Genomic DNA, 24,150 nt, shown 5'->3' on the forward strand with positions numbered 1-24,150 from the left:
GCACTTGTCTGAGGTATAATCTCAGAATAATATGACAAGTAAAAATCAACTTTAACAGAGTGGGGTCACGTGACTCCACACACGGTAGGGAAAGTAATTGAAGAAATTGACCTGGACAAATTTGAACGATTATAGGTTGTGACGGGCAACGCGGTGGTGCAGTGGGTAGCACATTCGCCTTACAGCAAGAAGGTTGTTGGTTCGAGCCTTGGCTGGGTCAGTTGGCATTTCTGTGTGGAGTTTGCATGTTCTCCCCGTGTTCGTGTGGGTTTCCTTATTCCTTGCTCCAAAGACATGTGGTACAGGTGAAATGGGTATGGTAAAATTGACTGTAGTGAATGAGTATGTGTGTTTACCAATGATGGATTGTGGCTGGAAGGGCATCCGCTTTGTAAAAACATATGCTGGATAAGTTGGCGGTTCATTCTGCTGTTGCCACCCCAGATTAATAAAGGGACTAAGCCGAAAAGAAAATAATTGAATTAATGAATATAGGTTATGAATGTCGATTTTGATTACCTTTTGATTAATTGCTCAGCCCAACATACACAATAATCATAGTTTGGTTGTCGAAAGATATTTTAATAATCTCTTTAAGTGGAGTGGTAGAGATGTTTAATTTAAGCAGAATTAGTGCTTGAGCTATCTTTTGCCGCCAGAAAATGACTTACACCAACTTACATGTGTGTGTTGCCTCATTATAAACAAATCTGCCAAATTTCACAATATACACATTTAAGTAATGAAAAAAAATGCCTCTTAGGGATGGCACTGAATGAAATTATAATCCATATGTATAGCAATTTACATTCTGATGAACTGCAAACATGTGATGCTTCGCAAAACTGGTTATTTTTTTATTTATTTATTTTTTAAGCCTGTCCCATTTTCAACAATATTATAACATAAGCTTAGATCTACTTACAAATTAGGGAAACCTTGGCATCTTTAATGTTCACATTATGCTTTACTGGGATAGAAAATAAAAATAAAATATAAAACATATATATAAAACATTTTTATATAGAAACATAAAAATGAAATTGTACTTAACATTTATTAACCTCATGTTCTTGCAAATCTGTAAGAATTTGACATGTTTGACATCCAATGTAAATAAAAAGAAAATATAAAAAGAAAATAAAAAAAGTTATGGAAGCCAATAGAAACCAATAACTATTTAACTACCTACCAGCACTAATCAAAACACCTTCTTTTGTGTTTAGCAAATACAAGAAATTCACATACGCATAGTAAATAAATGTTGGGAGCTTTTCCATGTGTGGTAAGTTCAAGGAACTAACCAACTGGACAGGTAGTAGTTCCCAAAGAACTACCTTTGTCCTAGACCCTTTTCTGGTTGCATTTACAGTCTCTAGGAACTCTAGGAAGAACTCTAGTATGCTGGCCAACAGCGACACCAAGTGCTGCATTTGAATAATACAACACTTAAAAGATAAAGGATTATCAAAGTTATGTTTTTGTTTTGTGTCTCATGATAACAAGGATGAAATGCAGAGATGGATACTGCAACAGCAAATTATTAAAAATACCTAAATTAATGTTTCATTGATAATATTATTTGGTGGTTTCACGGCATTATTATTTGTCATTAACTACTACAGTATGTACTTATATCAGAACAAATATGCATTAGTTGCTACTATATATTTATGGTGAATTTGTGTGTACAAATTAATATTTTTTTCAGATTCTTTACTGACATTTTACTCAATAAAACAACAATTTTAAAAAGATTTGAAAAAGTACAAATGCATAATTTCTATACATTATATTATGCACATTTTTAATCTGTTTTACATCACGTCATGATACTGTATATACTTACATACATAAGCAAATACAAGTAGATAAAAGCTCCCTTATATATTCTCTCGTCTGTTGTACATACAGTGCTCAGCATATTTCAGTGTATCCCTCACAAATCTCTTTTTTAAAGTTGATTTTTAATAGGAAGCTATACAATATTATATTTGTGCATACATATTAGATTAGTCAGTACTGAAGCTAAATCTGGAGCTCTCTAACAAAATAACTCACAATAATGATCCAAAAACTAGTACACCCAAATTTATATGTTATAGAAAAACATTAAATACAATTTTAAAAAAGAGAAAACATCAAGAGAAACAAAAAAAATGAAAAAAATTAGTTGAAATTTTGTAGGTTGTACTTTTTTTTTTTGCAGTATTTTGCTTGAATTTAATTGTAATATCCTTCAATTTCTAAATAAGTTTGGTGACTAAAATATTATTTTAAGAAATATATCAGTTTAATAAATTAGTTTTATTTAAATGCACTAAAATACAGCCTATATTCACTGAGAAATGGATAAAATATTCAATTTTAAAATGGAGTGTATTCAATTATGCTAAGCACTGTATATACACTCAATTAATCACAATAGGCTTAGCAAATGTAAATTAAAATAATAGAATAATATAGGTAGAAATTTAAATTAAATAAAATGGAGGGAAGAAAGATGTAACACATAAATAAATAACAGTCAAACTGTAAATATTAAGTTTGAATTAATTTGCTTTAAATATGTCAGTAAATATTTGACTGGAACCTTTGTTTGTTTTTTTCTCTGTAAAGCACTTTGTGCAGTCTTGTGGCAGTTGAAAGCCTGCTAAATTGAACTTGAACTCGAACTAATCCATTGATTAAAAGTTGGAAGAAAATGTCCTTCAATTTAGGCAGTATAAGATGTCTAGATATCAATGTTGAACAGTAGGTCATACTTTTTGTTTTATTGTGTAAACTGGAATCTGTAATTAAATCAAATATTCCTACAATAGGGCAAGGGTTGATTAATACATGCAAAAAATACATAAAAATAAATACAATAATAACATGATCAAATTATAGCTGTTTTACTAACCAAATTTTTAGTTTACCTGAAGTAGAATTTTAGAGCTGCTAAAACATAAATGAATTCACAGTGACAGTTCACAGTTTCCAAATATTTTAAACAATAACTAGCTAAAAGACACCAAAAACCCCTTAGCAACACAATAAGATTTGCATACACAGAAAATTTCATAACATAACCTTGATTGTTTACATTGTTTTGGTCAGTCAATTTGAAGTCGTTATAAAATTCAGCACAAATTTTATTTTTAATTTAAACTGTAAAATTACATTATATTAAACAAAATTACATTATTAAAATTACATTATATTAAATGTGCAACCTTTGAAATATGTGTAAGTAAAAGTTTGTGTAGCTAAAGACAAAACCGAGACAAGCTTATTTGCACTTCAAATCTTTGCATTCATTTAAAGGCAAAAAAAAAAATGGGAAGTAAAAATACTTTAGATTTTCCTTCTCAATCAATCATGTCAGCCTACTATTAGTTTTATAATTTTAATATTCAAAGCCTGTAACATGGACTTACAAGCCTTGTTTGTATTTATAATTGGTATATTTCAATATTTGGCACCTATTCATTGCTTCCAATATTAGCCAAATCTTTCTTCGCCAGTTTTTTTATAATAACTTAAAAATGAAAAGTAGTGAGAAGGCAAAAAGAGCTGAAAGAAATAAATGGTTACAAACTGCTCTGGCATTACGATAAGCTCAGAGTAAAAACATTCTTTCAGAGATTTATTTTACCAGGTCCAAAACCACGTTTGCACAATTTGATTATGTGAAATAATTCCCTCTAACACCATAAACCACCACATTTGTCCAGGCTTTCCAACAATGTTAAGCTTCCCCATTGTTTGACGCTTTCAGAGGGTGTTGCATGTTTTCTCTTCTTGTCCATGAATAAATCACTGGCACACAGTGATTCTGCTGATGGATTTTGGGATAATATGATTAATTACAGGATAAATCTTCCAACTGAACAGACAAGATTTGTGTTAAATAAAGCAAGAACTGAAGCTATATTCAGAGAGCCAGCAAACTAGTTGTTGTTTGCTTTGTTTAAATTGATATATTTGTTTGTAGTCCAAAAACAAGAAATCTGACAGATTAGGAGCAAAATTGTGAGTAATTTGGGACGCCACATATGCATGAAACAGCACGGGCTCAGATCTTGTCGCCTGATTCACAGAAGAATGTCAAAAAAAGAGCATGAGCAGAGGGCAAAATTAATTTCCACAGTGACTTGCGAATCAGCATAATGCCAGGAGAAACAAGTCATTACTATGGCAACTAGTGTTCTGGATACAAATTACCATGTTACTCGGCTCCATTTAGATCCAAAAATCAGATTGAATCAAATATAAAGACATTTCCTTTTGAAAATGGAGTACATGTCAGCATATTTTGCTATTTATTATAGAAATAAGATCTCTTGATATGATAAATAGAGAAATTCAAATATACATTTGGATTTATACCACTGATATTCAGAATATGAATGTGTAATAATATAATATAATATAATATAATATAATATAATTTAATTTAATTTAATTTAATTTAATTTAATTTAATTTAATTTAATTAATATAATATAATATAATTTAATTTAATTTAATTAATATAATATAATATAATATAATATAATATAATATAATATAATATAATATAATATAATATAATATAATTAATATAATATAATATACAGTGCATCTAGAAAGTATTCACAGCGCTTCACTTTTTCCACATTTTTTATGTTACAGCCTTATTTCAAAATGGATTAAAACATGTATTTTCTCAAAATTCTACACACAATACCCCATAATGACGATGTGAAAAAAAATTATTTTGAAATTGTTGCTAATTTATTAAAAATAAACACACCATGATGCTGCCACCACTATGCTTCATTGTAGGGATGGTATTAGCCTGTTGATGAGTGGTGACTGGTTTTCTCCAAACATAACGCCTGGCATTCAATCCAGAGTTCAATTTTAGTGTCATCAGACCAGAGAAGTTTGTTTTTTTATGATCTGAGAGTCCTTCAGATGCCTTTTGTGGGGCTTCTATCTGGCCACGTCACCATAAAAGCCTGATTGGTGGATTGCCGTACAGATAGATGTCCTTCTGTGAGGTTTTCCTCTCTCCAGAGAAGAAAGCTAGAGCTCAGACAGAGTGACTATTGTGCTACTGATCACCTCCCTGACTAAGGCCCTTCAACCGGATCACTCAGCTTAGATGGGCGGCCAGCTCTAGGAAGAGTCCTGGTGGTTCCACACATCTTCCACTTACAGATGATGGAGACTGCTGTGCTTATTGAAACTTTCACAGCACCATCAATTTTTCTGTAACCTTCCCCAGCCTTGTGCCTCAAGACAATCCTGTCTCAGAGGTCTAAAGATAATTCTTTTGTCTTCATGATTGGTTTGCACTTTGACATGCACTGTCAACCCTGGAATCGTATAGACAGGTGTATGGCTTTTAAATCATGTCCAATCAACTGAATTTACCACAGGTGAAATCCAATTAAGCTGTTGAAACATCACAAGAATGATCTGTGGAAACAGAATGTACCTGAGCTCAATTTAGAGCTTCACGGCAAAGGCTGTGAATACTTATGTACAGTTGAAGTCAGAATTATTAGCCCCCCTGAATTATTAGCCCTCCTGTTTATTTTTTCCCCAATTTCGGTTTAACGGAGAGAAGATTTTTTCAACGCATTCCTAACATAATAGTTTTAATAACTCATTTCTATTATTTTGCCATGATGACAGTAAATAATATTCCACTAGATATGTTTCAAGACACTTCTATACAGCTTAAAGTGACATTTAAAGGTTTAACTATTAAAGGTTAATTAGGTTAACTAAGCAGGTTAGGGTTATTAGGCAAGTTATTGCATAACGATAGTTTGTTTTGTAGACTATCGAAAATATATAGCTTAAAGGGGCTAATAATTTTGACCTTAAAATGGTTTTGAAAAAATTCAAAACTGCTTTTACTCTAGCCGAAATAAAATAAATAAGACTTTCTCCAGAAGGAAAAAAAAAATATATTATTAGACATACTGTGAAAATTTCCTTGCATACATAGAGAAACATGAATTAGTCTTTAAAATTGGGCTCTGTTCAGATTTACAAAGGTTTCTGTTATGCTGAAATGAGTAGGAAATAGTGAATATTAGGTCCTGTGGTTAGGTTGCAGATGAGCTAAAACTAGTAAGCTGTTAGTTAACACTTAATTGTAAAGATTTAAGTTACTTTAGTGTCTATGCAAATAAAATGCACAACTCAATTTATTTAATATTTCAATTAAATTGTAATTAACATTATGGTGTGACCAAGAGCTTCAACTTGTGTTAGTGAGAGACAAGTTGTTGTAGTACAAAATAAAGTATAAAGTTCTAAAAACTTAAAACATTTGCAGAAACGTATGACATCAAAACATTTGAGTAAACTTGCTAATTTGTTTTGAGTAATAAGAACTTATCAGGTTTTATGGTGAATTTGATAGAGTTTAATGGTTGGTTTACCCCCCAAAAAAGAAATTTACTCACCATCATGTGAACCTCATTAAAACATTAATGAGATTTTAAAGAAAGCTGAACAACTGTAACCATTGACATCATAGTAAGAAAAAAATACTACGGAAGTCAATGGTTACAGGTTTTCATCTTTCTTCATAATATCTTCTTTTGTGTTCATTAGAAAAAAGAACGTCAAACAGGCTTAGAATAATTCAGGGGACATTGCATTATATAATTGTAGACAGCCTACTCATTCTTGAGTGAACTATCCCTTTAAGCACATTTTGTGAAGAAGGTCAACATATTGGATATGAAAATCAAAGAGTAATTAGTGAACATTGGTGTACCTTCCCTCTTTCCTGTTGCAGTTCATTTTGTACATCGCTCAATCTACTCTTCAGCTCTTCATTGGCCGTCTGTAGAGTTTCCATCTCCTGTTTCCCTCGGCTCTTCTTAGGAGGCGGGGCTGCGGTGGGCGTGGTCGCAGCCATCCTCTCCAAAAGGTGCTTTTCCAGTCAAATCCACACTTCAGATCTCACTCCAAAACATCTGTAGCACTGGACATGGACCGCACCACCACCATCTTCCTCTTCTTCTGCTGGACACACAGAAAGAGTAAGCATGAAGCTAGCTTTCACAATGACCGCAGGGAACACACACAGTTGTTCCACTAAGTAAGAGTGAGGGTGTTGCCTTTACACATGCTCACAGACTGCAGTTAACACAAACAATCTGACACACACACACTCACATGTGCCATTTGTTCACTGGAATTCGGCTCAAATGTATTTGGCATGTTTGTGTCTCCCTCTAGTGGTGCCTCATGATACTAATTTTCTACAGACAGAACATTCACTGTATGGTGAAAGATGTTGGTCAAATACAATGTGTTTTGTGTGTGTATATATAATAAATTGTAATATTATTATACTGTATTTTGATCAAACACAATTACATGAGGCTTTGCCACTTCAAATAATGTAAAATATCTGTAAACAAGGTATTGCAAGACTAATTCTCTTTTTTCCCCTCTGTTTTGCAAAATAAATATTCATTTAAAGCTATATATTATCATTTAAAGCTATAAGCTCCAGGTCAATGTTCTGCCAAGCACATTTGTAAAGCTAATATACGCTTTAATCTAATTCAATTGAAAATTGTTTCTCACGTCTTTAAATTTATTTATATTGTAATTACTAATTTTTTTAAGAATAACCTTCCTTAGCTGGTTAAAATTACATATTTAGCTTAAGAACATGGTATTAGTTTTAAACTAGATATTTTTATTCATACACTATGAGAACTTATTTTACATGTAGCTGTACTCAAAATCCATCACACAAATCTTAAGTAAAGAACACAAGTGATTTGCAGTACATTTCAAAGCTTGCACTATAAGAATCAATAATTCAATTATTGTAACTAAATAGACACAACGATGACTTTTTAACACGATAAATCATGATGATAAAATAATCTTGAATTGTAACTTTATAGTCCTTTACTGTATAAACATATACTCTAAGGCATGGGTGTACAATTCTGTTCCTGGAGATACCTTCCAGCAGAGTTCAGCTCCAACCCTGATCAAACAGTATGATCTGATGGAGCACTTGGTAATTAAAGGCAGGTGTGTTCAATCAAGGTTGCAGCTGAACTCTGCAGGAAGGTAGATCTGCAGGAACAAGGTTAAACGCCTCTGCTCAAAGTACTGCACAATATTGAAAAACAAATTGAAATTACAATATTTTGTTTTTCGATATATATCGCGATACGAATACAATTTCACAAGATTACTTAACTCTATTTGAAAATAATTCCTAATTTTAGATAGATTGAGATAATTTTGGAGGGCAGTGCATCTGCATAAACTATACTATTTATGCTTTTGAATTACATTATGAGACCTTGATCTTTCCTCCAACCACTTTTTACCTTAAAAAGTTGGAAAAAGTGACTTTTATAAACACTTTTAATAGTTTATAGTAATATGTTGTTTTGGTTGGTGTTGTACTATATATTACTGTACAAAAACCGTGTAATTAACTGCCAGTACATTTTCTGTTATTTTACAGACTTATTCCTCTATAATTGATTATACATTATATTATTTCATTCATTCATTCATTTATTTTTTTCTTTTCAGCTTAGTCCCTTTATTAATCTGGGGTCACCACAGCGGAATGAACCGCCAACGTATCCAGCGGATGTCCTTCCAGCCACAACCCAACACTGGGAAACCCATTTACGCACATACACTACGCCAATTTAGCTTACTCATTTCACCTATACGTCATGTCTTTGGACTCTGGACCCACGCGAACAGGGGAAAACATGCAAACTTCTCATATAAATCCCAACTGATCCAGCCGGGGCTCGAACCGGCAACCTTCTTGCGGTGAGGCGATCGTACGACCCACTGCACCTGCGAGACACCCACTATATTATTTAAAACTACTAAATGTCAATAAAAGTAACTTAAACTGAAGAGTTTTCTGGCTAGTAAAATGACGTCAAATACATAAACGTAGCACAATGTAACATAAAATATCACTGTATAGTTTTAATAGTATAAATAATATAAATTAATCTTTGTTAAAACTACAAACTTTATAATTTCTTATGACCACATCGTGGTTTAAATAAAAAAAAAAAACTCAAACAGTGACTGGCCTTAAAAACATATCCTGTCCAACAGTTTTTCTGCTCTCTAACACACACAGGCTACGAAATCTCTCCAATAAGCAGCACAAAGCACTAAAACTACTATAACACACTATAAGGCACATTTGGATCAGGATTGTAGTTCAACCTCTTGGAGAAAATGAGTGTTCTGCAAACTCATATGAACTCTTAATGACATTTCATAGTTACGTCATCTGTTCCTAAGTGTTTTTTTTTTAAGCAAGATGACAGCAAACTAGGGGCTTGCATCAGTGAAACATTTGCTAAATATATCCGCCAAACTCACACACAAACACACATTTGGCTCCCAGATGTCCAGCCAGTCACAAGAGTTTACTGCCGGTCTTCAGATATTGCAAGTTTACGAGGAACATCAAAGTCATGTTCACTATGAAAACAGGAGAGTAAAAAAATAAAGCAACTTTAGTGCAATTTGCGCTTTTAAGTAGTCAGGAATCTGCAGAAAGACTATAAACTCTTTCTCTTAAAAAAAAAAAAAAAACAGAGTCGGTCGTAAATATGGTGTTTAAAACTAGTATTTGAGGTAGAACAGACACACATGCAAACACCAGGTTTATTATTTCTGACTAAAAATACAAGTATATTTTTGCTAATGAAGATAAAGGATTGAAGCAGAAATAAATTAAAAAAGATCATAAAAATATGCATGTGGCATATTTAGAGAGAAAAAAACAATTAAAGTAAATATTAAACGTGCAACAAAAAACACCTAGAACGATGTATTTACACAGAAATGTGGGCATCTATTTCCAATGGGCCTGGCTGTAAATATGATTATAGCATGACATGTTGGTCAAAGATAGTGAACATTCTGTCATCATTTCCTCACGCTTTACTTGTTTCAAACCCTTATGAGTTCCTTTCTTCTATTAAATACAAAAGAAAATATTTAGGAAAATGTTGGAATCCTGTAACCATTAACTTCCATTGTATCGGTTTTCTTATTATGAAAGTGAAGTTTACAGGTTTCCAGCTTTTTTCAAAATATCTTCTATTATGCCCAATTGAAGAAATCCATAAAGGTTAAAAGCCACTTGAGCAGTTGAGGGAGAGAAAATAATGAGCAAATTTTCATTTTGGGCTGAACTATCCCCTCAATGCAGGTTATTGTGCAGTTCATAAATCCTTTGGCTGATCTGTTGTGCTGGGTATTGCTTTATTGTGTTTGAAGATAACATCTACAATAAAAAGTTATGCATTTGATCCACAGATATTGTGCAAATTTAAGAACAAAACTTTGTCGTATAATTTCTACAATGACCAACACAATGCATAAATATTCAAAAATTACACCACAAGCAAGCAAGCATATCCTGCTTAATACATGGCTACTTCCCACAAATATATATTGATTTGGGCCCAAATATTTTTGAGTCTAAATAAGTGTTTGTGAAGAAAGTAGTTGCTATAGCAAAAAGTCATATAAATCGATCCCTTCTTTCATAGCTTTTTACCATATAAATAATTATGGGTGCAAGATAAATTAATTTGTATTAAACTGTTTTTTAGTCATATACTGCACCTGTTTGTTATTTAAGAATGATTACATTAACCATTCCATTACAGTGTACAAAGCAGTAATCTAGACAGTTAGTTGCAGTTCTGTTAACATGCCCTGCAATTTCATGTTCAATATAATAACAACTATAACAAAGATTAAAGACACTAACAAGAGATATATTTAAGTACTATTTATACAAAATATTTATAATGTTTTTTTTTTAACATTGTAGAAACTCACCAAATGTAAAGCTTTCTAACAAGCAGACCTGGATGAGCCTGTGCTATCAATTTTTATGTGACCTAAGCATAACAAACCTCTGGACCAATAAGAATCTACTAATCCAGATACTGGTGTAATAATAGTGTATAAAAAATAAAAAAAATAAAATAAAAAAATAAAAAACTAAAGTAATGCTGGCTGATGTAGCAATCCTGAACACTGTAGGCACATGAACATTTTATTGAGTTTTATTAAAAATACAAAACCATGTAGCAAACACATAAAAACAACACTGCTAGCACTTTTCTGAGAAACAAATACAACAACAAATACTCTCAATTTTGAACAATCTGAAATCATTTTGCACATTAGTCTTGTACACTCACCGGCCACTTTATAAGGTACACCATAAAAGTACTGGGTTAGGCCCCCTTAACTGCCTTAATCTTTCGTGGCATAGATTCAGCAAGGTACTGGAAACATTGCCCAAAGATTTTGGTCCATATTGACATGATGGCATCACGCAGTTGCTGCAGATTTGTTGGCTGCACATCCAAGATACGAATCTCCTGTTCCACCACATCCCAAAGGTGCTCTATTAAATTTATATCTGGTAACTGTGGAAGCCATTTGAGTACAGTGAACTCATTGTTATGTTCAATAAAAAAGTCTGAGATGATTTGCGCTTCATGGCATGGCTTGTTATCCTGCAGGAAGTAGCCATCAGGAGATGTGTACACTGTGGTCAATAAGGGATGGACATGGTCAGCAACATTACTCATGTAGGCTGTGGCGTTGACACGAGGCTGAATTGGTACTAATGTCCCCATATTGGGCCAAAAAAATATCCCCCACACCATTACACCACCACCAGCAGCCTGAACCGTTACAGGGCAAAATGAATCCATGCTCTCATGTTGTTGACACCAAATTCTAATGCTACCATATGAATGTTGCAGCAGCTTTTGTCCAATTTTGGTGAGCCTGTGTGAATTGTAGCCTCAGTTTCCTTTTATAAGCTGACAGGAGTGGCACCCAGTGTGGTCTTCTGCTGCTGTCACCCATCTGCCTCAAGCTTTGACATGCATTCAGAGATGCTCTTCTGCATACCTTGGTTGTAATTTATTTTTTTAGTAACTGTTGTCTTTCTACCTGCTGGAACCAGTCTGGCCATTTTCCTCTAACCTCTGGCATCAACAAGGCATTTGCACCTACAGAACTGCCGCTCAGTGGATATTTTCTCTTTTTTGGACCATCCTCTGTAAACCTTAGAGATGGTTGTGTGTGAAAATCCCAGTAGATCAACAGTTTCTGAAATACTCTCTGTGGCACCAACAACCATGCCACATTTAATGTCACTTATATGACCTATTTTCCCCATTCTGATGCTCAGTTTAAACTGCAGCAGATGTCGTGACCATGTCTACATGCCTGAATGCATTGAGTTGCTACCGTGTTATTGGCTGATTAGAAATTTGCGTTAATGAGCAGTTGGACAGGTGTCCCTAATAAAGTGGCCGGTGAGTGTATATGTACAAAATTAAATTTACCATTAAATTTACCCTCATTTAAAGGGATAATTTGCTCACCCTTCACTTTTCCCAAACACAAGTTTTTGCTTCTGTTGAATATATAATATACTGAAGAATGTTGGGAAAAACAGCTGTTGACTTTAGTTTTTGTTTCTACTATGGCTATCAGCTGCTTTTTTCCAACATTCTTCAGAATGTCTTGTTTTGTGCTCATTAGTGTTACACTTTACAAAAGTTTAGTCACTTGAGAGTGAGTTAATGTTAAAAAAAAATATTTTATGTGTGAACTCTCTTTAATATTCTAATAAGTCAAACTCCCTGAAGTAAACTACTACCAGAGGAACTACTACCAGAGAACTTTTCTGCTGACCTTTGAAACATTACATGCCCTGATATCTTAAGAACTTACAAAAAGTTCATAAATCTAAATGGCTGGGGACTAAAATGGCAGTGTGTTATATCAACATATTCAAATTCAGGAAGCTGGTCATGAACACATGTGACCATGCAAATTTAAGCTCCAGAGATATGCAGACTCTTTCTTTAAACCTCTCTCGAGGAGTTAAAGTAAGTAGACTAAACAGTTTCAGTGTACATGGAGAAAGGTTTGTGTACTGATGAGGACAGGTTCTTTTAGGGCGTAACAGTTGTGTTGACAATGTAAACGCTACTGTGTGTGTTTGGCAAGGAGGGTTGCAACAGTAATGTGCAACGTCTGGGACCTTGTTGAAGCCAACCAATGAAATGTAATCAAATAAGGAACTGTAAAGAAACCCAACAAGTAAAACAGGACAGCATAAACTGGCTACAGACCAGTATTTGACAGTCAGTCATATTTAACCAAGCAAATCTGAATATGTTATTTTAACTAGACAAATGATCTATGTAGTTACAAAAAATCTAATAAAGTAAAGTCTAATAAAGTCTAATAGACTAACTTAGCAACAATATAACATCAGCTATATCTCAGCATCAGAACATCACAGAGAACCAGGGATTGGCTCGTTTGACTTTTTCAAACTGTTTTAATCTATCTATCTATCTATCTATCTATCTATCTATCTATCTATCTATCTATCTATCTATCTATCTGTCTGTCTGTCTGTCTGTCTGTCTGTCTGTCTGTCTGTCTGTCTGTCTGTCTGTCTGTCTGTCTGTCTGTCTGTCTGTCTGTCTGTCTGTCTGTCTGTCTGTCTGTCTGTCTTTCTATCTATCTATCTATCTATCTATCTATCTATCTATCTATCTATCTATCTATCTATCTATCTATCTATCATCCATTCATACATCCATCCATACTTTTTTAAATTGTTTTAAACTAAATAGACTATTGCCAACAGGCTTTCTCAAGCCAGCCTCAAAGTTTGTCTCAACAAACTTTAATAATCTTGTTTTTATTGCCATTTTGGTAAAAATTCTGTTGAAAAAGTCTTTAAGATCAAGCAGAATTCTCTGTTGGCTGTCACTTTGGTATGACTTTAGCTAATCAATTTTGGCCAATGCTAACATTTTTTTTTCCATGGATCAAACATCCAGCTGTGCAAGAAAGCCTACAATCTGACATTAAAGAAGTCATCTTTCAATACTGTATTGTGACAAAACATATTACAAGTAACTTTTATTTTATTTCTCGGACCTTGAAAGGCATGAGGCACCAAAAGCGGCCCATATTAAAATGGATTTGAATACTATTTTGGCTAAAATAGTCAAAAGAGTGGTTATGATACCAAGCTAATTCAGAATAGTGCTTAAAATGTCTCTAAAATGAGGAGTCCAAAAAAAAACACCCCTTTGACCAGGCTGTTTACAGGCCTGACTCAGGTTTTTTTTTCACAGAATACGAGAGCCCTGTACTTCTCATAACAGCTGTCAGGGTGTACTTTATCCCTTACATTAGCAGTATAGTTTTGTATTGCTAAAAAGTCAATTTTCAGCTGATAAAACTAAAAATTGCATGTTGTATCCTACTTTAAAGTGGCCCTATTATGTTTTCAATGTCTCCTACCATTGGTTTACAGGCCAGATCAATAAACAGTGCAATTTTCTAAAAACATTCATTGTGGTATGACCTATTTCTCACAGTGTCTGAAATTATTAGTTTAAGGTACAGGTGTCCAATTTAGTGAATAACGAAGGGCCGTAGCTCTGCACAGTTTAGTTTAAACCCAAATGAAACATCTGATCAAACTAATTGAGTCCTTTAGGCTTGTTTGAAACCTACAGGTGAAGCTGTACACACTGCACTTTTCGACAAAATACTTTTCGTGCAACAAGTTTCGCAGTTCGCTGTGTTGGAAAGATCAAGCTTGGTGAGCTCTGACCTGCAAAATCACATCACGTGGCTCTGTGAGACCAATCAAAGATCAAAATGTTACCTCTCTATACAGCAATTTTAAATATGGACTAGGGCTGTGCAATTTGGGGAAAATATCTAATTGTGATTTTTTTAACAGATATTGCTATTTCAATTTGATTTGCGATTTTTAATTTTGTAATCAAGCTTCAGCTCAATATTCTGTATCGTAGCTTCTTACGTCTAAAATACAGCAAGTGTTAGATACAAAAGAAACTGAAAAGATATTAACTAACTCCATTATTTATTTAAATTTGTTTATAAGTATGCAGAAATTAAACACAAATTTTTCTATAGAGCAAACCGTCGTGCGTTATGCCGTTACTTGCCTTTGTGGTGTTTTTTCATACTGTGTAACAGCCGCTAATTGAGTGTCACTAGCAATACTTTTAGTTGACTTTTTAGCAACACACTTTTCATATAGCCACCTGTGGTGCTTTTAAAGGTGCTGGTTGTTGTATTTCCTGCAGTGATTTTTTTTTTTACTTGTTGTGACCTGTTTTTGTTTGGTGTGTGACTTTGAAACTAAAATATTCCCATATTATCGACATGCTGTTTTTCTTTGATATGAATTTGTCAATTAATGCTTCTGAAGCGGCAGGCGCTATCATCCCATTTGTCTGTGCTTTGCTGTTTGTTTTATTGTGGGCATAGTTTGGTTGAGCAATGCTGATTGAAAGCCAATCGCTCACTTTTTAAATGTCTAATCATTGTGTTAAATCTCGCCCCATTTCGCAGTGCTTCACATGCTCAAACTGTATTGTGACTACGGCATGAGTGTGTTGAAGCAGGGTTGAAACTAAACTGTGCAGGGAAGCAACCCTCTGGGAACTGAATTTGACACCCCTGGTTTAAGACATAGGTCTCAAATGTGATTCCTGGAAGACCACAGCTCTGCAAAGTTTTGCTCCAACCCTAATCGAACACACCTGGGGCTCCATTTTGACGATCCATGCGCAAAGTGCAAAGCGCTGGGCGCAAACGCATTAAGGGCGTGTCAGAATTCACTTCTGCTCTTTTAAGGATGGAAAAATCCGCTTTGCGCTGCGGCGCATGGTCTTACAGGATTGAGCTTATTCTCTTACTGAGTTATAGGTGTGTTTTGAGAATAAACCAATCAGAGTCTCATCTCCCATTCCCATTAAGAGCCAGTTGCGCCTCGCCATAGCGCATTTGCTATTTACATAGCGGACTTTGTAAGTGGAAAAACTGAACACTTCACTAGAGAGAAAACAGTTGAACAGAGCATCTACAGGGTGAGAATGGGAGATGAACCTCCTCATTGTTTACTTTCGCTTTCACTCTCATGGATAGGGAAACCTGTTGTACGTACAGATATCCATTAGCCTATACATAATTAATTTTGTTTATTAAGAGCAAATATTTGTTTCAAAACTATTTCCAAATTCAGTTCTAATGGGCGCACATATGAGCGCAAATACATTTGCTATTTAAACAGCTGGTGCAAAACGTCAAAACGACTCTTGCGCCGAGCTGAAACTAGCAAACAACAATTGCGTCATGCCTTGAGCCGCATTGCGTCGGGTGTATGATAGGACTCCTAGTTTAACAAATCAAGGTGTTCAAGACTGCAAGGAACTATTAAACAGGTGTGAGTAGGAGCTGCATGTAGGTAAACCCTGCAGATCTGTGGCCCTCAATAAGTTTGACAACACTGGTTTAAGGATCTGGTCCCTCTAAAATCCTCCTTTCAGAGATTCTGTTTTGGTCAGTTTTGACTGGTCTCCATATGGGTTTGCAAGTTCAATGGTTGGTCGGTGTTTTGCAGATTTTAACTCCAACCCTGATCAAACAAACCTGAACAAGCTAACTAAGGTCTAACTAAGGTTAGCTAACTAACTTCCATAGGTGTGTTGAGGCAATGTGGAGCTAAATTCGGCAGGACACTGCCCTGCAGGAACAATTTGGTAAGCCCTGTATGGCTTGTAGTCTGTGTCGGGAACAAACTTTTCCACATCTGGAGTTCCAGAGGCTTCCTCAGCACTACCAGAGATATGAACAATAACAATGTCAGTTTTACTGTATCAGTTTAAGATTTCATGCTTTGGAAATGCATGCATGCAGAGAGAATTTGCTTTCAAAGCACAGAAAGTCTTTTCGATGTCAACAACATAAATCTAAATATTCCATCCCTCACTACAGTGATTGATGGCCAGTTTAGATGTATTTCATCGGCAGCAATTTTTTTTTTATTATTTTTAAAAATTACAAATGTATCTATAGTGTTATTAGACTGTAAATATTGACATTCTCAATGTTCAGTTTTACATCATACAATTTTATCATTAAATACAAAGAGTCAGACCCAACTCTACCCCTTAGCCCTTCCCTTAATTGGGACACCCCTACCCCTTTAAGTGAACGCTGAAAACGAGGGGTAGGGGTGTCCCAATTCCCTTTAGCTTGAAGGCGTAGGGCTAAGGGGAAGGGGTAAATAGCCTTTCGAACAAAGATTTTCAGAACCACACTCAAAACCAAGGGGTAATTAAATTTCCCAGAATACACCAGCCACAACAGCAGTATAGCTGCACCCAGAAGTAAGTAAGATCCACAATTTAGTATTTTTGTCATTTTTACAAATTTTTATAACAAACAAGCACGTGTTTTTAATACATTCATAACTGCGTTTGTGTTTTATTGTCATGCTTTAAAAAAAAACATGCTAAATGTTGCTATCTATAATCCCTAATAATAACTCCTGTATAGCAGTCCCACAACATTTAGTCACTCGCTGACACTCGAATCCCTGTCAGAAAAGTCTAGTGTCTGGGAATGAGCTTTTTACGATGTCTGCTATAATGTTTATGTTGTTTTTTGTGTGTTTACCTGAATATGGCCACGGTGTAAATGCGCAGTGTAGTTACGATCTTATTGCCACATTAGATTGTTATGATAACATGCTACAGTTTATGCCTTCAGTTATTTCCTAAAGATAAATACCAAAAAATAACGCAACTGAAATAACTACAGCAGTCATGATCATCGATCTCATATGAAGCAAGAGATTGCGATGCCACGTGTGCAGGTGCCGTAGTGAAGTCCCAGTTCTTAGGGTTAAATTTTGAAGACCTTCCCTTTTACACTCTGTTTTAAGGGCCAAGGGAAAGGGGAAGGGGAAGAGGTAGGGGTACAAAAATAGAATTGTGATTGAGCCTTGATCTTTTATTTTTCCTGCTCAAAGAAAAAAACACTTCTTGAATGTATCAAACATCAAATAAAAATATTGGCCTAGTTCAGAATTGTGTTCTGCTGCTCAATAAGCGGGAGAGATTGAGCTTTTTAAAGTATGCTGGAGTACCTTTGGCTCTCCTCTCTTATGCATCAGGCACTTTACTACATTAGTAACACTTCTATGTTTCTGTTTGTACAGACAGCTCTTTTATATTGTCGTACTTTATACTTTTTACTACAACCACTTACTCTATATTGAAAGTCTTTTAACAGCTTATATTTGATTTTATTTTCTATTGCATAACTTCTATTTCTGCAAATTTAGATTCTTATTGTTGTTATAATTATAGTTGTTGTTGTTGTTATTATTTTTAAGGTCATGAGCGGTTGTGTAAGCATTTCACTGCATATCATACTGTGACTCTGTGTGTGACAAACAACATTTGAATTTAAAACTTGAATTTCCATTGTACCTTCAGTAGAATGTCCCAACGAACTCACAAACAGCTAAATGTGTCCAGATGTAGGCATTTAAAATAGTTAGAGCTTTTTAATTACTTCCACACGCATCTCACCTCTTTTGTCATAGTATGCTACCCTCACATGTCTCTCGTTGGCCTCACCATAGTGCTACCATAACAAATGATGAAAAACCATCAGTTTATCATAACCAGTTATGGTCTGTTTCTAACTAAACCTATCCAATTATCTACATTGTGACACACAATAGAAACAATTAATTTTGACACTCCAAAAAAGATTCTGTTTGTTCATTTAAAAGGAAACAAATAATCAATAACAAATAATTGTCCAGTTATGATAAAGGCTCAATCTCCTCTTTGTACAAATTTTTCTTACGAATCCTCGAAATCAAAACTAAGGTTATGGAAAGAAGATAAACAGCTGAAGTCTATATATATATATATATATATATATTAGTATATATATATATATATATATATATATATATATATATATATATATATATATATATATATATATATATATATATATATATATATTAGCGCTGTCAGAATGAATGCGATTAATTTGAAATAATTAACGCGTTAAAAAAAATTAACGCAATTAACACTTTTTTTTTTTTTTCCTGTTGTGGCCAGGGGCAGACGCCGGGCAGTTTCCCGCTGTTTCGACGTACTTTTTGGGCCGGGCTGATCATCTGCTTATGATTTGATCGGCCCATAAAGCACTTAACAGTCTGTTATGTTTTTCAGCCTCAGTGATTGACAGTGCTGAGAGCTGTCACGCTCTGAAAGTAAGATGTTTCTTTTCCGGACAGAACGGCCGAGTGACATAATCTGCAGCCCATTAGTTATTTTCTTTACTGACATTGGGCTGACCCAATCACAAACTTCCATGTCGGGCTCTGTGTAATGTAGGTGTGCATTCGTCAAAATAGCCGAGAGTCCCGCCTGTTTCTTATGCGTGGGTCCGCCCCGCGGGAGAGCAGGCTTTTGCATCTGCACTCTGCAGCGGGGCACAGATCAATATACTCCTGTTTATTCTATCTAGTTACCTATCTGTCCATATAAATATACTTTTTTTTTTTTTACTTTTAATCTGCACCACGGCCGCGGCAACTTCCTCCTGCTGTTTCCTGAACCTGCAAGTCTTTATTTTACAAATTATAAAGAATGTCTGCTTCTCAATTTCTATGAGTAGTGTCAGTCATGTATTTTAAGATGCACTCGGTCAGAAGACAAACGCATAAGATATCATGACATTGTGTTTTTGATCGTCAGCATGATGTAGGCTTAAAGTGACAATAATATTTATACAATATGGTTAATATAATGATATTTATACATGACCAAACTAGTGTGCAACTTAAGCAACTTTCTTTTTTAAATTTAGTTTTGTAGTTCTGCCCAAACAAATATTTGTTGCATTTTTTTATTGTTTAAGTTCATTTGATTGACAATGTAAAATATTTTAGCATCGTTTGATGTTTCATTGTTGAGTTAAAAAAATGTAGGGTCTCTGAAACATTGCTTTTATTATTTATCTTTATTTTATTAATCAACATTAACTGTGTGCATCAGCAGGCAGTTTTTGTTATGCTCATTATTTTCTTGGCTCCCTCAAAACACACAGGCACCCACATTTCCAGTGTGGATTATAATTTTATTTTAATAATAAATAAAAAAAATGTAGTTTTTTAATTAGTCAACTCTCGTTATTTCTTATATATGGCTTTTGTGCTTTTATAGAATGGGAGTTCGTAAACCTATTCAAGGGCATGCACAGATTTTCAATACTTTATTATTTTTTTGCAGTCCACTTAGAATCCAACATGGAAATCAATGTTTTCTTTATTGGCATTGATTGTTTTGAAATTCAAATGGCTTTAACATGCCTGTGTTTTTATTTCTGTAATAAATATGGCTGTTAAGCCAGGCTATTGATGGTTTATAGTGGGTATGTTGTTTACATGAAGAAATCTGTGTTACAAGTTAAACAAAAATTCTAATAATGAATTATATTTTGAATTTAAACAGTATTTGTCTTGCGTTTACATAAATTTTACACTCGAATAGCCAAAATTACAAGTTTCAGCCTTTTAAATGCGATTATTCGCAATTAATTTTTTTTAAAAAGTGCGATAAATTAGTTAAATTTTTTTAATAGATTGACAGCACTAATATATATATATATATATATATATATATATATATATATATATATATATATATATATATATGGGAATGTGTGAAAGTGAAACCCTTTTGGCAAGGTGTTATTGAAGTGATTGACCAAATCTTATCACCATTACCATTGGATCCTAAGATTTTAATCCTGGGTATACATCCTGTCTATACATCCTGTCAGCCCTCTCTAACAAAGCAAAGAGGTCAGATTCATGTACATTTTACAAGCTAAACATATTATAGCTCTTAATTGGAAAAATATAATTGAACCTAGAATTGCAAAGTGGAATGAAGAAATGCTGTCACATATGTGAATGGAAAAGATCACATATACTGTCAAAAAGAAACAAAATGTGTTTGACGATATCTGGAGACTAGGCATAGGATGATAACCTGTTTCAAGGTTTACCACGGTTTGTAAAAGTCAAGGTTTTGTTATAAAAAATTTTGTAAAACCATTTGTAGGGTATTTGTGAAGTTTTTTTTAAAGTGTTGTAAGAAAATTTTGAAGCAAATGAAGATAGTAGAAGTCAATGGTTTATTTTAATTACCGGTATGTAGCCTGACATGTTTACTGTTCCAAAATATTATAAATGGTTCTTAAAAATTTATATATGGTGTTAAATGGGGGAAAATGTTGTTGTTTTTTACTAAGACATTTAAAATAAATTATTTTGCAGCAATTATAGATAATTTTATGATAATAAGCATAAAACTGTGATATTTTTATCTAAGGTTATCATACCGTCAGAAACTTATACCTGCCTATGCCTACTGGAGCCCTTTTAATTACTTCCTAAAATACAATGTAAATGTTGGCAGTCTGCTACAACAAGTACAAGCTCTGAGGGAGTAGGGTAGTATTATGGTCTAAACATAGACTTGGGAAACACTCTTTACTTGATTTAAACAACCCAGATAATTGTTTGTTGAAATTCAATGACAATTGGAAACTGATGCAGTTTACCCAGGAGCTGCAAGTCAATTTCACAAACAATTACAGCAAATAAGACACCGCAAATAATGCTGAAAATGTATTATATTATCAATTACACTCCAAATATCTTTCGTTTTACAACTTTAAAAAAATAATCAGTGTCCACCTTGTGAGAAGTCCAAATCTGTTTGTGTGACATCTCCAACACGATTCTCATCCTGAAACTGACACAACATAAATGTATATTTATAGTCTGGAGAAATTATTTTCAAGTTTTTCTTCATGTTTTGAAGGCTTGTAAATCACAATTCTCCTTTATTCTCAGGTCTTTCATCACCACGGGAAGCTTGTGCGATGCATCCAGACAGACAGAAGCAGAATTGATCAGCACCGGGCGGCCAGAACCACACCCACAGCACCGGCCATCACATACCCACTGCAGCTGAACATCTGTGCTCATCAAAGCACCGCGCATCACAGATCAAACCCACTGACCGACTGCCTGCCTGCCTGACATCATCATGACTGACAGCCGCGAGAGATGACAGAGGATCGCCGCTAATCATGTGTGTTCTTCCAGCCCGGATCTACACCGTTTACAAAGCATCACGAGGACAGATGTCAGTGGCACATTACCGGGCCAAATGCAATGAATTAAACATGGGTGTGATGTTGCAAGCGACGAGCGCACGAGCAGGGTGATTAAACTCTCTGGGTGAAAGTGATGAGACAACCAAATTCACTGATAACGCTCATTCAACCATTTATCGATATATTCGTTTAATTATGCTTCCCCATACAGCGGAGAATCAAACGGAACCATGCACCGATCCCGGTTATAATGAACATTTGTTCGTACGATACCCAGTAACTTGCCGTGAGCGTCTCAGGTGTCCGCGGTCGCTCCTGCGGGCCGATAATTTGTCCTTAATTCGGCTCTGACCGGAGAAACACACCGGGCGACGGCATCTCACAGCAGTTGCGGAAGTGTAGAGGAGGGTGGCGTGTGTGTGTTGATGCTGTTGTAGTGCCGATAGCGTTACATTAGTCTCCACTACACACGCAAGAGAAATCCGACGGCGAATTTTTAAATCCTACTACCGTGAAGGTGGCGTGTTCAATATTCATGAGCAGCGCTTTCGCGATTGGAGGAGGGCGACGCAGCGTCGTTATTACTATGTATTTAACATACATGAGCTAAGCAATTTCTCATATAATGTATTAGCGAAGTCACATTAGTTTGATGAATATTCATTAGCACAGCCTCCCTCATAGTAGGCTACTGTGTGTAATTTCAGCGAACACGCCCACTGTAAGGCACAACTCATGAAGAGCATCATTTAAAACTAAAATAGAAAAAGTACATTCTAAATACTTAATAAATGTTTAATTAAGTGAACATGTTTGGGTTGTTTAAAAATAAGCAATAAAAGCCATAGACAGACAGTAAGACCAACTAAACTGAGTTGCTTAATATAAACATTAACATATTATAAACACATAAAGATCCTGCCAGAGCAGTTTTATAATAGAAATTCATTGATAAAACTTGTATTAATTTTGTATTAAATAATTCCAAAAATGCTTTTAAATGACTGACTTCTGTATAACACTTTAAAACATGAATATACTCATTTATTCATACACAACAAATCATTCATCTGTAATAAATAGTATTGAAATGAATACATTATATATATGTACATATATATGTACATATATGACACTGTATATATACATATGTATGTATGTATGTATGTATGTATATATGTATGCATGTATGCATATATGCATGTATGTATGTGTGTGTGTGTGTGTGTGTGTGTGTGTGTGTGTGTGTGTGTGTGTGTTTGTGTGTATGTATGTATGTATGTATGTATGTATGTATGTATGTATATATATATATATATATATATATATATATATATATATATATATATATATATATATATATATATATATATATATATATATATATATATTATGCACAATATATGCAACTACGATATCACACTCGGCACTGGTGGGAGTCGTGCCTTAGTTTCTCACCAGTGACAGTATAGAGCAATATAGAAATAGGTCATTATCTATGCTTGATAAAAGAAACAAAAACTGATTAAGCAAAAAGAACTGTTAATTATTTTCAAGCCCTAAATTTTGTTTTTTTGAATAATTGTATTATTTATTTATTTTTTTTTCTTTTTATATTGTACTTGTTTTGATATCAATATATTGTTGTTATTGCCCTTATATGTTCTGTGTTCTAAAATTGCAATTAAAAAAAGAATACAGCAATAGCGCACTGCTAAGTGTGATATTGCTCATTTATACAACAGTTCTGTCTGGTTCTTAAATCTGATTGGCAGATAGCCGTGCCATATTCTGCATATCAGAACTCCTACAGCCTTCTCACCCTTCTGTATTACTCTATCCACACAGAGTGACAGCAGATCAATAAACTCATTACAGTTTGACAATTATTGCAGCTGTTGGACAACCTAATGTACTTTTGAGGCTTTTTAGGCAAGAATGTAGTTGTTAAGATTGTAACTATGCAGCGCCATCCACAAGATGGCGTTAGAGACTGCATGATAAGAGCTTAGGGGAGGAAAAACC

The 24,150-nt window shown here is 34.4% G+C and overlaps 1 protein-coding gene across 26 annotated transcripts in view; it reads right to left on the reverse strand.

The window, feature by feature from the left end:
• jakmip1 (janus kinase and microtubule interacting protein 1) overlaps nucleotides 1-22,529 on the reverse strand; it is a 66,530-nt gene extending 44,001 nt beyond the window's left edge. For 9 of the 26 annotated variants that reach the window (XR_015507260.1, XR_015507257.1, XM_087281304.1 and 6 more), the window contains exons 1-2: nucleotides 22,411-22,529; nucleotides 6,770-7,017 (exon numbers count right to left, since the gene is read on the reverse strand). Coding sequence is in view for 21 of the 26 variants with exons in the window: in XM_087281304.1 (XP_087137430.1) it covers nucleotides 6,770-6,913 (144 nt within the window). In the remaining 5 variants the exon portion in view is untranslated. Of the gene's footprint in view, nucleotides 1-6,769; nucleotides 7,021-22,398 lie in introns of all 26 variants that reach the window. The other 17 variants (XR_015507258.1, XM_087281305.1, XM_087281308.1 and 14 more) reach the window with 3 other exon arrangements.
• Between the last annotated feature and the right edge of the window lie 1,621 nt (nucleotides 22,530-24,150).

The sequence above is a fragment of the Danio rerio genome, chromosome 14, assembly GCF_052040795.2.
Source record: "Danio rerio strain M-AB ecotype USA chromosome 14, GRCz13ab, whole genome shotgun sequence".
Classification (NCBI taxonomy): Eukaryota; Metazoa; Chordata; class Actinopteri; order Cypriniformes; family Danionidae; genus Danio; species Danio rerio.